At 58.9% G+C, this 14,066-nt stretch overlaps 1 protein-coding gene and 1 long non-coding RNA gene across 3 annotated transcripts in view; one reads left to right on the plus strand and one right to left on the minus strand.

Moving 5' to 3' along the window:
• The window catches only part of EBF3 (EBF transcription factor 3), a gene marked incomplete at its 5' end in the record, with an annotated part of 116,245 nt that extends 110,126 nt beyond the window's left edge, over nt 1-6,119 (plus strand). The window contains 4 exons of one of the 2 annotated variants that reach the window (XM_079793364.1): nt 321-498; nt 1,485-1,673; nt 2,068-2,265; nt 4,215-6,119. In XM_079793364.1, the coding sequence (XP_079649490.1) occupies nt 321-498; nt 1,485-1,673; nt 2,068-2,265; nt 4,215-4,246 (597 nt within the window). In that variant the 3' untranslated portion in view covers nt 4,247-6,119. Of the gene's footprint in view, nt 1-320; nt 499-1,484; nt 1,674-2,067; nt 2,266-3,193; nt 3,346-4,214 lie in introns of those variants that run through there. The other variant, XM_079793363.1, reaches the window with a different exon arrangement.
• On the minus strand, nt 3,413-6,238 carry LOC307112597. The gene is made up of 3 exons (XR_013814725.1): nt 6,113-6,238; nt 4,262-4,369; nt 3,413-3,859 (listed from the first exon to the last, which is right to left on the minus strand). It is a non-coding gene; the product is annotated as an uncharacterized lncRNA (long non-coding RNA).
• Nucleotides 6,239-14,066: the final 7,828 nt, after the last annotated feature.

Consider the following 14,066-nt stretch of genomic DNA (forward strand, 5'->3'; position numbering starts at 1 on the left):
GCCGGGACGCGTGGCACGCGCTCTGGGGGTGTGCCCCTGCTCTGCCCCGTGCGCCCTGCGGGGCCTTCGGGCTGCAGGTGTGGAAACAGATGTGCCGTCCCAGGAGCACCCCGAAACCACCTTCCCAAGGCCCCACTGAGAAAGGCTTTCGCCACAGTCTGCCCCAGGGACGGTGGCCCACCGCCATCATTTCCCCCAGTGAGGGCGGGGGGCGGGGCGGGGCGGGGGCTGCGCTCCAGGGGCCTGCCAGCGTCGCACGGACCGGGCGCTGGGGGCGGCCCCCGAGCCTGGCCTCCGGTGACGGCTCCCCTCCCGCCCAGGAGATCATCCTGAAGCGGGCGGCTGACATCGCCGAGGCGTTGTACAGCGTCCCTCGCAACCACAATCAGATCCCCACGCTGGGCAACACCCCCGCGCACACGGGCATGATGGGCGTGAACTCCTTCAGCAGCCAGCTGGCCGTGAACGTGTCCGAGACATCGCAAGCCAACGACCAAGGTAGGTGGGCGCGCAGGGCGGACCCCTTCCCGGACCCGGCTGGGGGCGGTGGAGACTCGGCCACAGCTGGCCTGTCCCCAGTCCCGCGGGGTGTGGGCAGTGCCCGGGCCTCTGTGGCTCTGCCCACAAGCGCCGTGCAGGGAACAGGGGCCCCAGGACCCAGGTAGCAGCCGTGTCAGCTTGCACTCAGGGCATGCTACTTGCTAGAAGTTTCCTTGAGTTCATCTGTAAGCCACTTGGCTTTCCTGACAGTCTGGGGTGAGCCGCAGGGTAGCTGGGACGGGTCAGGCGGTGGGGCCCTCCTTGGCTATGCTGCGTGGGCGGGATTTGGTTTCTGGGTCTGTAATGCACAAACGTAAAGAAGTGCCTGCTCCCCACCGTGCCCCCATCCCGGGCCGGGGCAGCGGGGTGCGGCCCCTGCTGTCGGAGCCGGCTCTTCAGGCCCACCTCCGGCCCCCTCTTACACATCCTGCAGGCGGTCGCCCCAGAGGCAGCTCAGCTGTGCTGCGGGCCTTCCACGCACCCCGTGGCGGGAGGGAGCCTTTTCCCGGCCCCTCCCCACGCTCACAGAAGCCGCAGCTGGACAAGGGACCCCCCACAGCCTTTGATGGGGCGTATGGCCACAGACAAGCGCTCCTTGTCGGCCCTGGCATTTGAGGGTCTGCCGAGGCGCGGGTTCGCCTGGTGGGGCCCGACCAGGAGTCTGAGCTGTGGGTAATGGCTCCTAGCGAGACCCGAACGCGGCTGGCGTGCTTCAGGCCGTCGGGGCCACAGGGACAGGCTGGGCCTGGCGGCCACACGCGCAGGCCGGGGTCGGCGCGACAAGGCTGTCGGAGCCACTAGGGGCGCAGGGCACAAGCACCGCAGGCGGTCGATGAGAAATGTTTACTGTATGATACAGATTTGTGGGGAACACCCCCCCCCCCAGTGTCTCTCCCTGATAATGATGTTATTTTTGGCCGGGGGGGCGGGGGGGATTTTAACAGTCGGCTACAGTCGCAATACAAGCAGCGTGTCCCCGCGAGGCTACGTCCCCAGCAGTACTCCCCAGCAGTCCAATTACAACACAGTGAGCACTAGCATGAATGGATATGGAAGTGGCGCCATGGCCAATCTAGGGGTCCCTGGCTCGCCTGGATTTCTTAATGGCTCCTCCGCTAACTCTCCCTACGGCAGTAAGTGTCTGTTTTTGTCACACGTCATCGCCCAGATTCATTTTCACTCCAAAGTCAAATGTGTGCGTTGCTTGGATGTTCTGTGATGTGAGCTACTGGACCCGAGGAAGGGTGGCTGTGGAGGCTGGGCGCCCCCCCTGGCGACAGGACATTGACCTCAATCGGGCCCCGTGCGACCGCATTGGAAACCCAGACCCAAACCCAAACCCACTCGGAATGACACGGGGCCGCCCCATTGGAACCGAGTCCGACACGGCACTTGCCTGTTGTCCGGAGAGGGGCCCACGCGGACACCGGCACGCCGTGCCCGGCCCCGCTGTCCCCGGCGGCCCGCGAGTCTGTGTGTCGTGTCCGCACGGCGCCGCGCGTCCTGACCGTGTTTGCTTTGTTGCAGTAGTGCCGTCCAGCCCCACCATGGCAGCCTCTTCGGTCACCCTCCCTTCAAACTGTAGCAGTGCCCACGGCATTTTCTCATTCTCACCTGCCAATGTCATCTCCGCAGTGAAACAAAAGAGCGCCTTCGCGCCCGTGGTCCGGCCCCAAGCCTCTCCTCCTCCCTCCTGCACCAGCGCCAACGGGAACGGACTCCAAGGTGAGGGCGGGGCGCGCCTGGGCCGGGTGGGGCGGGCCTGTCCCCACGGCCTCCTGAGGGCAGGCTGGGCACGAGGCCCGGGGTGGAGCCCGGTGCTGCGGGTGGCCCTGGCGGCAGGAGCTCCGGCTCTTCCTTCCGCACGTTCTCGGAGCCCTTGCAGCGCCCCCGCCGTTGCATGCTCCCTAAGGTCCCCCTGGAGGCGCCCCGACCCCAGCCCCGTACTCAGAGACGACACCCAGGTTCCATAGCCTCCCGACACAGCCTGTGTCCTCCTGGTGCAGCTCAGGGAAGGGAGCCCCGTGGGGAGGCGGGGCCGCGGGCCCTGGAGCGGGCCTGCGTTCAGTCCTTTCTGTGCACAGGCCTTCAGGGCCGCGGCTGCCAGAGCCTGCGCAGGCCCCGCGGGGAGCTCCCGCGGCCACGGCCTCCTTATTCGGAGGCGGCGGAGTAGCCCCAGGGCCCGGTGGAGGGTCAGCGTGCCACCTGCAGAGCCCATCTCACAGGCCAGAGCCCCACCGGCCGGGCCGTCCTTGCAGAGGGCAGTGGGCCTGGGCCGTGCCGGGCGGAGCTGGTTCCTCAGGGTCTCCTCCAAAGACTCGAGGAGAAGGGCTGGCCCCGAGGGCAGAGGGAGGCGCCGCCCGGACACAGCTGCTCACAGCTGGGACACGCTGAGCAGGCCCCCCGCGCCCGCCCAGGGCTGGGTCCCCGGGCAGCGGCCTGTGCCGCGTGTGGCAGGCGGGGCCACGTGGGCGCCCGCTCGCCCGTGGCTCTGGGGTGCCCTGAGGCCCCAGGCGCTGAGCTTCAGGGCCATCCTCTGGCCTCTTTCAGACACCTTTGGTCTCTGCTCCTCCCGGTGAAATCAAACCCAGTAACTCCTTTAGACACACGACCCCCTCCCACCAGTATTCACTGAGCGCCTACTGTGTGCCAGGCTCTCTGCTGGGTGCTGAGGACGTCCCCGTGGAGAAGACTAACTGGCCCTTTTGTGAAGTCGGTGGCATATTTCACTTTGATGAACTAATGCTCAAAAAAGGACCTGGAAAGGTATCAGTGATTTGAAATAATTGTCTTCACAACACCTGTCAGTGCGGGAGAGGGACGCCCGGGCCTCGGCCTGCCCGCCGCCCCCGGGGCTGGGCCCCTGGAAAGGGGGTGTCCCGTGAGCCCTGTGTGCACACACACGGGGCTTCCGAACCATAAAGTTGTAACGGTGAGTCGGAGATAAATTAATATTGTTGGAATTAATGAGCTGGGAAATTGAAGCTCGCGTCACTACATGAACAAATGTATTAATATGGGATACATAAATTAATGAGAACCATCGTTCTGACAAAAATTAAACAACACGAAAGTTAAGAGATTCCAAATGACGTTCGTGCCAGGAGTCCACCGGAAGGCGCCGGCTGCCCTGGGCGTTTCTGCACCGTTTTCTCTCTCATTCCGAGAGGAGACAGAGGGACTCCCCGAGGCCAGGCTGGGACGTGCGTCTCTCCGGGGCCCTTGGCCGTGCAGTGGCTTTGATGTTGGGGGCCCACGACTCACCATTACGATGCCCAGCAGTCAGCAGAGGGGAAACTGAGGCGTGTCCAGTCTTCACCTCGGGAGAGAGAGCAGGCTGGTCCATTCTGTCCACAGAGGCAGCCTCTGGGGAGTCTGGGCCTCCATCTGCTACACACAAGCCACTGTGGTGTGTATAGCACAGCCTTCCCACACGGAAAGGCCAGGGACCCCTCCCCCCCCACTTCCACAGGAGCGCGTGAGCAGGGTCTGTCCCCATGTGCACCCCAGCCCCTGAAGTAGGTCCCCCCACACTTTAACCAAGCCCAGGGCTGGTTAATGGAGAGTTATGCAGACCCAAGGTCACGGAGGAGTAAAGCAGAGAGGAGGCCGGCCCCGCCCACACACCCGCCCGCCCGCCCCGCCCCGGTAACCCTCTCCTCCCTCTCTTGCAGCTATGTCTGGGCTGGTAGTCCCGCCGATGTGAGGGACCTCTGTTTACCTTCCGCAGCACCCAGCATCCCAGGACGGACTTCAGGGGACACGTTTAGTGTATTGAGACATGCTGGTGGAGACCGTATCTTCAAATACGTCGGCAGCAGTCGAAATGCTACAAAAGACGTTGTTTAAAGATTTTATTTAAAACTATTAAGAACCGACATGCAAACAGCCTACTTCTTCATGAACAATTCCATTTTACTGACTGAACTTTTCTCACATTTTCACACTTCTCGGTCCCGGAGAACAAGAACAAAGCGACGCCTATTTTGTATAGAGTTTCCGACTCCGTCTTGGCTGTGTCTAGTACTTGCTATGTGTTGGGAGAAACTTTGTGAATGCACCATTTTGATGCTCATGAAACACTGATGAAAAATGCCTGCGGACATTTTTCTGTCCTCATCCTTAGATTCACAATGGTTGTGTATCTCTATAATGTGAAATATTTTTTTGTGGTGAACCGAGGGGGCCAAGGAGGTGTGAGCCATCGACCTGGAAGAGAGGATGACTATATGATTCGAATCGGGGGTGGCAGGGAGGGAGGGAGGGCTTACCATTGCTTACCTTCATCTTAATGAAATGAAACTTTGTAACTTATTGTAGTTAGAAATTGTAACTTTGATATTGAATTCTCTTGCCTTCAACAAGCACACTGACAGAGAAAAATGCTACTGTCCGTTGGTTAAAATATTCTCCCACTGCTAGAGCTTCCTGTTAAGCAAGCGTGATCTGCGACATTTTTCCACTTTTGCTAGTACTGTATACGATTGCATTCTTAGGCTACTGTGAGGTCCCTGTTTCTTGTACCAGAAATTGTCCTTTTGACTTCTAGATCCTTCTCCCCTAATGTGTTTTGTATGTGGTTATAAAATTGTAGACTTTTGTGATTTTGCCAAAGTTGTAGCTAAATATTTATACACTTGTCTTGAATTTTTTTCAGATCCACTTAACTATTTAGAGAGGGGGAAAAAAAAAAAACACACAAAAAACCCCGCCAAGTTTTATTCCTTATGTATCCTATAAGGAGTAAAATGGTCTCATCCAACACTTTTCCATGAACACTTGCAGTTGCTAAGGGACTTTATTTTGTAACATATCAATTATAAATATTGTATTTATCGTTGAAATTTTGTACATTGCTTTCCCCGCCGTCTTTTTTCCTTTTTTCTCGTCCGCATCGATTCTGGGTCCTGGCCCAGTGTTTGCGACGCTGGGAACAGCATGAAGCCAAGACCGTCTCTCTCGTCTGTTTCGTTAAAATGCATCAGTGTCCTTGCGTTTCATTTGTACTTAAAAAAATAATTTGCTATTATTTAGACTTTCCATCCTTTTTTTTTTTATTTTGAGGAAAAGTCAAATTCATTGTTTATTTTTATATTATTTTTAAGTTATCTGAACAAATACTTTTGGAAAAAAAAAAAAGTCTGTTGTATAGTCAAAACACAACGGTGCCACCGGCTGTGACAAGTCCTAGTAGAGTCTGTGCATGTGGAACGGCCGTGCAGAGGGGACACCGTTTGGGGCTGTGTCCTTATTTTATTATTATTATTATTTTTTTTGGTAGAATGTAAAAAGTCATTTTAGCTGCCACCCATGACTTTTGCCACATAGCTGAACTGTGTTTACTGGAAAAATTCAGAGGCCTAAAGTTTAAAATAAAATTTACTTCTGATGTTTTAATTAAAATGTCTGCCACATGAACTTCTCTGATGCCTTAAAAGTGGACTTCTTTAAAGATCCTTTGTGCTGTTTTACCGCAGGCGTACACCACAACGGTTAGCCCGATCTCATTTGGAAACGTACAGTGTAACACACACACACACACACACACACACACACACTCTCAAGCACAAACCTGGTGCCTGCCGGGTCCCTCGCTGCATCCGAGTCTGCTGCCTCCTGCCGCCCCCCACGCTCACCTCGGGTCCCAGAGGTTCGGGGGGGACGCACAATGGCCCGTTTCCTTTTGGAACAATGTTTCCGGTGTGGTCAGGCCCTGCAGCACTGTCTGTCCTTTTTAAACTGGAATGACCTTCCCATCCTGCGCCCGTGAGTGCCAAACCCGCGGCGAGACCCGACGGGTCCGCGTTTCCTCCCCGTTGCGCTCAGCATCTGCAGGCAGACGTTTTGCAAACTGCAGCAGGAATCAAATTTAACACAGAAAGGAGGGGCTTTGTTAAAAACTACGACAGAAAGCAAAACAACGCACAACTTAGAAAAGTGTTCATTCGAGGGACGAAGTAAACCAAGTCCCCAGCCGCCGGCGGGTCCCCCGGGGCCTGTGAGGGCGGACAAGGCTTAGCTACGTGGAGGAGCCTAGGAGGTGACTTTGGAAATAAACCGCCTCCGTTTTCTCTGGTTTCAGTCGGGGTTCGGTCTGAACACGAGCCCCCGCGCACCCGTCAGAGCGTCTGCCAGTGCCCTCGCCCCCGCGCTCGGGGTGTGTTTTAGGTTCACTCGCCAGCAGCGACGCCCTCATCGCTTTCCTGTCTCCAATCCGAGCGCTTCATTCCATGGTAGATGTTGCTGTTAGAGACCCTACAACGAGATTGTTTTATCTGTACATTTTTTCAGATATTTAACTGTATAAAAATGTTCATTTTACACAATATTTAATTAAAGTATTTCTCGTCTGTGAACTTCACTTTGGGTAATTTTTATGTTTTGGTTATTGAGACGCCCACCTGGATGCACGCGCGCGAGTGACCCTGGGGGTGTCGTCTGCGTACCTGGGGGTCCTGAGCGTCGTCTCGGCCGACTCCGCGGGTTCGTGGAAGAACCTTCTGCGGAGGGACCCCGCCTGCGGAGAGGCTGTGAGTGACTCGGGTGGTTCTGGTCCCACCTGTGTGTTTCACGCGCACACGTCTGCAGGTGCCGGGCAGACTCGGGCCCGTGGCCCTGAGGGACACGCACCAGGGCCAGGCTCACGGGGGCGTGGTCACCGCTCGCCGGCCCCTCTGCTTCTGAACCGCAGGGTTTGGCCGGCAGAGCAAATGCTCCTTGCGTCCCCGTCACGTGCTCCACTGGGCAAGGATCGGCTTTAGGAGGGGGCAGGGCGGGGAGGGGTGGGGCGCGGGGCGGGCGGACAGCAGGGCGCCAGATACAGGTGCCAGCCGAGGTCTGACCTGAGGGTATGGTGCCACGCCGACTGCATGGCCATGACAGGCCCGGCCACTGTGGGCTGCACGTGGGTGTAGCCAAAGGCGCCGACCGTGAGGAGAGCTGCTGAGGTCCTAATTTACACACCGATTTCAGCCCCAGCGAGTTCTCCGCACCCCGTTCCGTTTTATTCTGCGTTTTTCATCTCCTCCTCAATGAGAGGCGGTTTTGCATGTTTTGGCTCGCAGCTCTCACACATACACATACGTGTGATCCAAATTAGTGCTCACAAATGTCCGCTTAATTACTTGTTCTGCTGAGCAAAACAGGAAACAATTACTCAAAACATAAAGAAACTTGTGCCTCCCTCCTCCTCCTGTCAGTGCCAGGCGGGCTCCTTTGACGGCATTTGTTTCCGCCTTAAAGAGACAGCAAAGAAAGGGGCTCCGGGCACAAAGCTGCCGCCTGCCCACTCCCCTCCCCCAGGCTCTGTCCCAAGATGCGGGGGTGGGGGGGGCTGGGGGTGGGCGGGGGCCGGGGACGCAGTTCACCTGCCTCCCTGCTCTTGGGCAGGAACCCAGCCTGGGCTGGGGGCCAGGGCCCTGCGTCCTGGGCAGATAGAAGCGACTCTATGTTTGTGTTTCGAATCAGAAGCGAGAAGGGCCCTCTCTCGGAGCGTGTGCCAGTTACTGTCAGGCCGCCTTTTAAGGTCTTTCAAGCTCTTAAAGATTATTCAAAGCACTCGAAATGGGCTTCAATCTAATGCCTCATTTCATTGCATTAAACAGCCCAGTTAATAAAGAATCGATATATTCAAAGGGCAAGGTTATCTTTTGTCTATAAGGGGTGGTGTCATTCCGTACCTTTTATAGTTCAAATGCTGAAAAAGACCTCATGAAATCCATACTCATCAGGCAGGTCACCGGGAGCAGCGGGGAGGCCGCGGGGAGAGCCCCCTCCGAAACCACTCCAGCCTTATCGCCGCGCCCCGCGCGCCAACGGGGCCGCGGAAAATGTCAATTTCTCATCAAGACAAGAGGCTGCGCTGATCAGCCTTTGCAGAGAATACACACAATTAAGAGAAGGCAGCCGGGCGGCGGGTGGGGCAGCCGTTTGGAGCATACCCCCCCTCCCCCCCGGCCGAGAGCCCCCTCCCCACAGATGATAACAAGAGTTGTTGATAACTGAAGTGTCAATACGCCCAAGAGCGGCTTCTGAATGCGCGTCCTTGTGCTGGGCGCTCCCGCCGATCCCGGCCGATAAGGGCGCAGCTGCCGGGGACACGGGGCTGGCCCTCACAATTAACGCCATGAATAAATCACACAAAGGGTCCGCTGCTTTGGACGCCGTGAGACAATCCCCCGCTTTACCCTTCAAGGGCTCCCTTTATGTGGGAATAAGGTTGCTTTTAATGAAATTTAAACTCATCAGAGGAAATCAAAAACCTCCAATCAGATTACAAATTGATTTTCTGGTCGTTTGTCATTTCCCAGTGTGGGGCCGCAGGTTTCCCAGGAGTGGCGTGCACGCAGCCCCAGCCGGGCCCGGGGACAGACGGGGCGGCTCCTGACCCGTGCACACTCGGACCGGTTCTGACTCTGCCCCCCTCCCGGGAGGTTCTGGAAAAGTGAACCCACGACCAGAGTGGGTGCCATTCAGCTCCGAGTCCAGCCGAGGCCCCACCTGGGGACTCCGCCGTCCTTGGCGGAACTGGCTGACGTCCAGGCTCAGCCAGGGCCCCCCGACAGCCAGTGGACGCTCAGTCCCGGGACTGTGTTAAGTCGGGGTTTGTGCGCTCGCCCTGAATCTGCTCTGTGCCACACCCACAGAGCCCCCCGGAGTCACACAGAGCCAAACGGAGCGCCAAGGAGTGCCACGGAGCCACGCAGCCACAGGGAGCCACTCACGGGGCGCTCACGGACGGTCTGGGGCGGCCAGGAAGGAGGGCCAGGTCCTCCTCGGCCTTTCAGTCTGAGCCCAGATGCGCGTCCCTTCGCAAAGCCTGCCCTGCCCGCCGCGCGGTCCCGGGACCTGCCGCGTGCGCCCACCAAACCCTGGAGCATCTAAGGCCACCAGCCTCCCAGGGTCCTCCCCACGTACCTGACAGGCCGGGGCCTCCTCCCCATCCGCCCCTACGTCGGAGGCACTGGCCCAGCTGAAGGGGCCCACGGAGCATCTGGCTGGGTGTGTGGGGCGTCTGTCCCTCCTGGAAAGACGGGGCCGGGGCCGGAAGCCAACATCATTTCTGACTCGAGGTCGCCGAGACCACCTTGTATGAAACCGTCTCTAAAGTGAGGCCAGTCTCCCACATGTTTACATGCAGCCAACAAGCACCGTCTTCACCCGCCTGCAGTCCCGGCCGGTGACGAGCAGGGCATCAGTCCCGTCCTCCCGTCCGTCCTCCCAGGAGGAGTGCCACGGAGCCACACAGAGCTGAGCTGGGCCCCTCTATCAGGTGACAAAACTGCAGTTCGAGAGGGGATGACCAGCCAAGGTCAGAGGGCGGGAAGGACCAGGCCGGTGCAAGGGAAGTACCCAGTCGCACCCCTGGGCCTGTGCGCTGACGCAGGTCTCAGACCTTCGGGAATTCAAGAGACAGACCATCGGGATGGAGCAAGAACCACGCTCCCTGGGACGCCCCCAGCCAAGCTCAGGAGGACACAGGCCACCCCCGGGCTCAGGGGCCTGACGCAGCCCGGCCACCTAGACAGCTTGTCATGGAAGCTTGCTTGTCCAGCAGTGTTAGCTGCGGCCCAGGGGCCCGTCTTCAGGACATGGCCAAGGTCACAGGCTCACTGCCCCAGGGCCTCCGCTCCACACCAGGGGACCGCCCGCCAAGGAGCCGCCCCACACTCTCCCACCAGCGTCCTGGGGTCACACATGGCCCACACCAATGCCCGTGGACACTAGGTGCCCTTCGGGTCTAGCAGCGGGTGGGGCGCAGGCAGGGCAACGGGCTGAGGGGAGGAGCTGTGTGCAGGGGGGAGGGACGGCCAGCGTGCAGGCCAGGACTGGGGCAGCACCGCAGGGCGGGGCCGGAGGGCTGAGCCGGCCAGGGCTCAGGAAAGCTTCCGCTACCGCCTGACCGGGGGGACAGGGTTCAGACCGAGGAAAGAGAGCAACGAGGACTGAGTCACAGAGGCCACAAGGAAGTCAGAGAGACCAAGGGTCAGGAGGGGGCGTGGGGGTCCCACCCGCTGCCCATCCAGCCCACTCCCGCCACTGCACTGATGGGGTCCGTGCACAGCCCACTCCCCCGACAGGCGGAGTGGTCATTAGCTAAGACCAGACCTGGTGTTTCTACCCAAGAGAGACCGAGCTCTTCGCCGCCTCCCGTGCCCCTGCTGTGAGGCCAAAGGCGGGCCGGCGCCCCGAGAAAGAGAATCTGCAACAATGACAACAAGGGGTTCACGTTCCCAACACACAACGAGCTTTTGCAAATCAGTGAGACAGGACAGGATCCTGAAGGAAAACGGGCAAATTCACAGGCAACGTGCAGGGACAACTGACCCAGGAGCTTAGCAGGCGACACTGGAGCTCACTTAGAACGCATATCAGATGAAAACAATGAGGTGGGATTCATCTTTCCCTCATTTAACTAGAAAACGTTTTCCTTAAAAGCTCGTATCAGTCCTGCCGATGAGAGAAGGCCTCTCCCAGCTGTCCGCCGAAGTTGTAAGTGGTCCAGCCCCTCCAGGAGCCGGTTTGACGTCGTTACAGCCAGAGACTCACCTGTGTCCCTGCCCACCCACCACGTCCACTTCGGGAATCGATCTCAAGGAGATGGCCGGAGCTTGGGCAAGACGGTGAGAGCAAGACTGCTCGCTGCTGTGCATTTACCCAAAACACTGAAAAGAACCCCAATGTCTAAGACCGGGAATAATTAACTGAATTATTACAACGGAATAGTATCTGTTCCAGGAAGACCTAAGTGGTAGCGAGCTATAACTATAAAACGCTTAAACCTGTCTTCATGGCTTCAGACTGGCGCGTATTGGCGACTGTGTGTGAAACGATGGACGTGCCGCACGTCTCGCACGCGACACCAAAAGCAGGAGCCGCCAACGGAAAACGAGCTCGACGTCATCAAAAGTACAAACATCTCTGCTCCCAGTGACACTGAAGGAAGCGAGAGGACAGCCCCCAGGACGGGAGAACCCTCCGGAAGAGCATGCATCTACCGGACGCGGACCTGGGCGAGACTACACGCAGAACACGTACGGGTAATGAAAAGGCCAATGACTCCATTTAAAAACGGGAAAAGGATCTGAAGAGACGGTTCTTCAAAGAAGACATGACAGCGGCCCACAGGCACATGAAAAGATGCCCAGCATCATGGGTCACCAGGGAAAGGCAGGTCAAAGCCGCCATGAGCTGGCACGGCACACCCACCGGTCCGGCTGTAACGTCAACGTCGGACAACACCACGTGTGGGCGCGGCTGTGGAGAGGCCAGCACCCTGCACGCAGGGCTGGGGGGATGCGGCTGGGAACCCCACACCTCGGGGCTCCGCTCTCTGCCGGTTCTTCTCTCTCTGAAGGCATCGCTTCTTTGCATGTGGGACAGACTCTGCGCCACGCCCAGGGTCTGTGGGGGACGAGCCCTTGTGGGGGGCCGTCACCGCCCAGGGTGGGTGGGCCCGCTCCGAGTCCGCCGTGGGGTTGAGGGCGGGGGAGGTGAGAAGGGCGGGCAGGCCCTGGGTCGCCTATGCTTGCTCTGACCGGAAGCTCCGGGGCGGGAGGGGCCCGTGTGGCGGCGATGGAGCAGGTGATCCTGCCCGGCTGTTTCTCCCGGAACTTCTCTAATCAGAACGGATCTGCTGTCAGGAGCCGCGGCGTGAGCTATGGCGCAGGCGGCTTCCTGGACGCGCAGACCCGTGCAGCCCGGTGCTCGGACTCTTTTTTTTTTTTTTTAGTCTAACAAGAATCAATATTTAAGATTATGCAATGTCCATGCCAGCCCGAGGACAAGGCCGGATAATTTACAATGCAAGGCATCCATTCTTTTGGAGAGGGGAAGGGAAAATCAAGATTTAAGCTTTCCATCCTGGGCTGAACTTGCTCCTCCATCCCTAATGGCACCCGACGTAAATAAGCCATCCATTTTGCTTTGTGTGAGCCGCCTGCACTTCGCAGAGACTCTGAAGAAACTGCCGGGCCGCGTGAGACCCCGGCCGCGGGGCTGGGCGCCACCGCCCGTCAGCGCCGCCCGTGGGCATGCTGCCGCCCGGCCCGCGCCCTCGGAACCTGCCCTCGGAGTCTTTGCCCCCACGACCAGCGGAGAAAGCCGTTTTACTGTCAGCTCCTAATGGTTCTCGTGGCCCATGATTTTAATGTGAAGATTAAATATTTATAAGGGCTCGTCAATAGCTTCCCACAGCGGGTCCCCTGAAGCCGCAGCCGGGCCCTGCTCGTGCACGAAGCCAGAGGTGGAAGGTCAGGCGAGCAGGCAGCAGCATCTGCTGTCGCCAGGGCCGGCCCTTATTTAGGGGGCAGGGCTGGCTCCTTTGTCTCCAGTTACTGGAACCACTGGCCTCTGCCACCTTAGGCGTGATGCGCCAGGGGACCCGCCAGGGACCTCCCTGGACACTGTCCAGCTCAGGTGTCTCTGGAGGAAGCAGGGGCACCACCCTTTCCCGCCACCTGGAGTGAAGGCAGGAAGAGAAGGGGTTTGAACAAAGAGCAGTCTTTCCGCACCTCCCAGGGCAGCGGGACCCCTGGGTCCTGGTGGGGGCCCTGGGGGAGACGCCCCGTCTGCCTCCCGTGGGGTCACTGAGCTTCTGAGATGAACCAGGATGTGAGTGAGCGGTGAAGCACTGCCCACGTGCGAAGACTATTCTTGTTTCCACACCCCAGGGGTGCATGGACGGATGCCTCTTTGAGCTCTGGGGGTCAGGTGACCACTGTCCTCCTTCAGAACCAGCCGGGGTCACGTGACCACAGTCCTCCCTCACAACCAGCCGGGGTCACGTTGTGATGTGACCACTGTCCTCCATCACAACCAGCCGGGGTCAGGTGACCACTGTCCTCCCTCACAACCAGCTGGGGTCATGTGACCACTGTCCTCCCTCACAACCAGCTGGGGTCAGGTGACCACTGTCCTCCCTCACAACCAGCCAGGGTCACGTGACCACTGTCCCCCCTCAAAACCAGCCAGGGCGCCCACACAGAGAAGAGGGGCATCGAGGGCTTGAGGTAGACGGGCTGGCATCCCCATGAGCATGACGCGGCCCTGCCTCCCGAGACTGCAGGGCCCTCTCGTTGGGACACCTGTCAGCCAGGGAAGGACATGGATCTCCGAGACAGGACGCGAGGCGCCTGCAACCCTGCTCCTAATGGGGCACGTCGATGAGGGGACATTGATCACCGCCCGACAGGCCTGGCGGGGCCTCCGCAGGGAGACGGAGCCGGGCCACCCAGGACTGCGCCCCGAGGGCCCGCGGCCGCTCCTGACGGCGGCGATGGTGATGAACACGCATTGATTCCTTTAGTGCCCTCCGGAGCCCCGAGCACGCGCGCGCTTATTGGAAAGTGCCTGAAACCAAATTGAAGACGGGCCCAACGAGGAGAATGAATCCTGCGTTACGGGCATCCAGCGCTGCGAGCAAATGCGGAGAGACAACAGGTACCCCCCCCGCCCGACACCGAAGGAAGACACTCTGCCCCTCTCCGCTCAGCAGCCCGCACCGCTGGCCAGTGAGGCCCACACGC

Source organism: Cnephaeus nilssonii, assembly GCF_951640355.1.
Source record: "Cnephaeus nilssonii genome assembly, chromosome: 16".
NCBI classification, from domain to species: Eukaryota; Metazoa; Chordata; class Mammalia; order Chiroptera; family Vespertilionidae; genus Cnephaeus; species Cnephaeus nilssonii.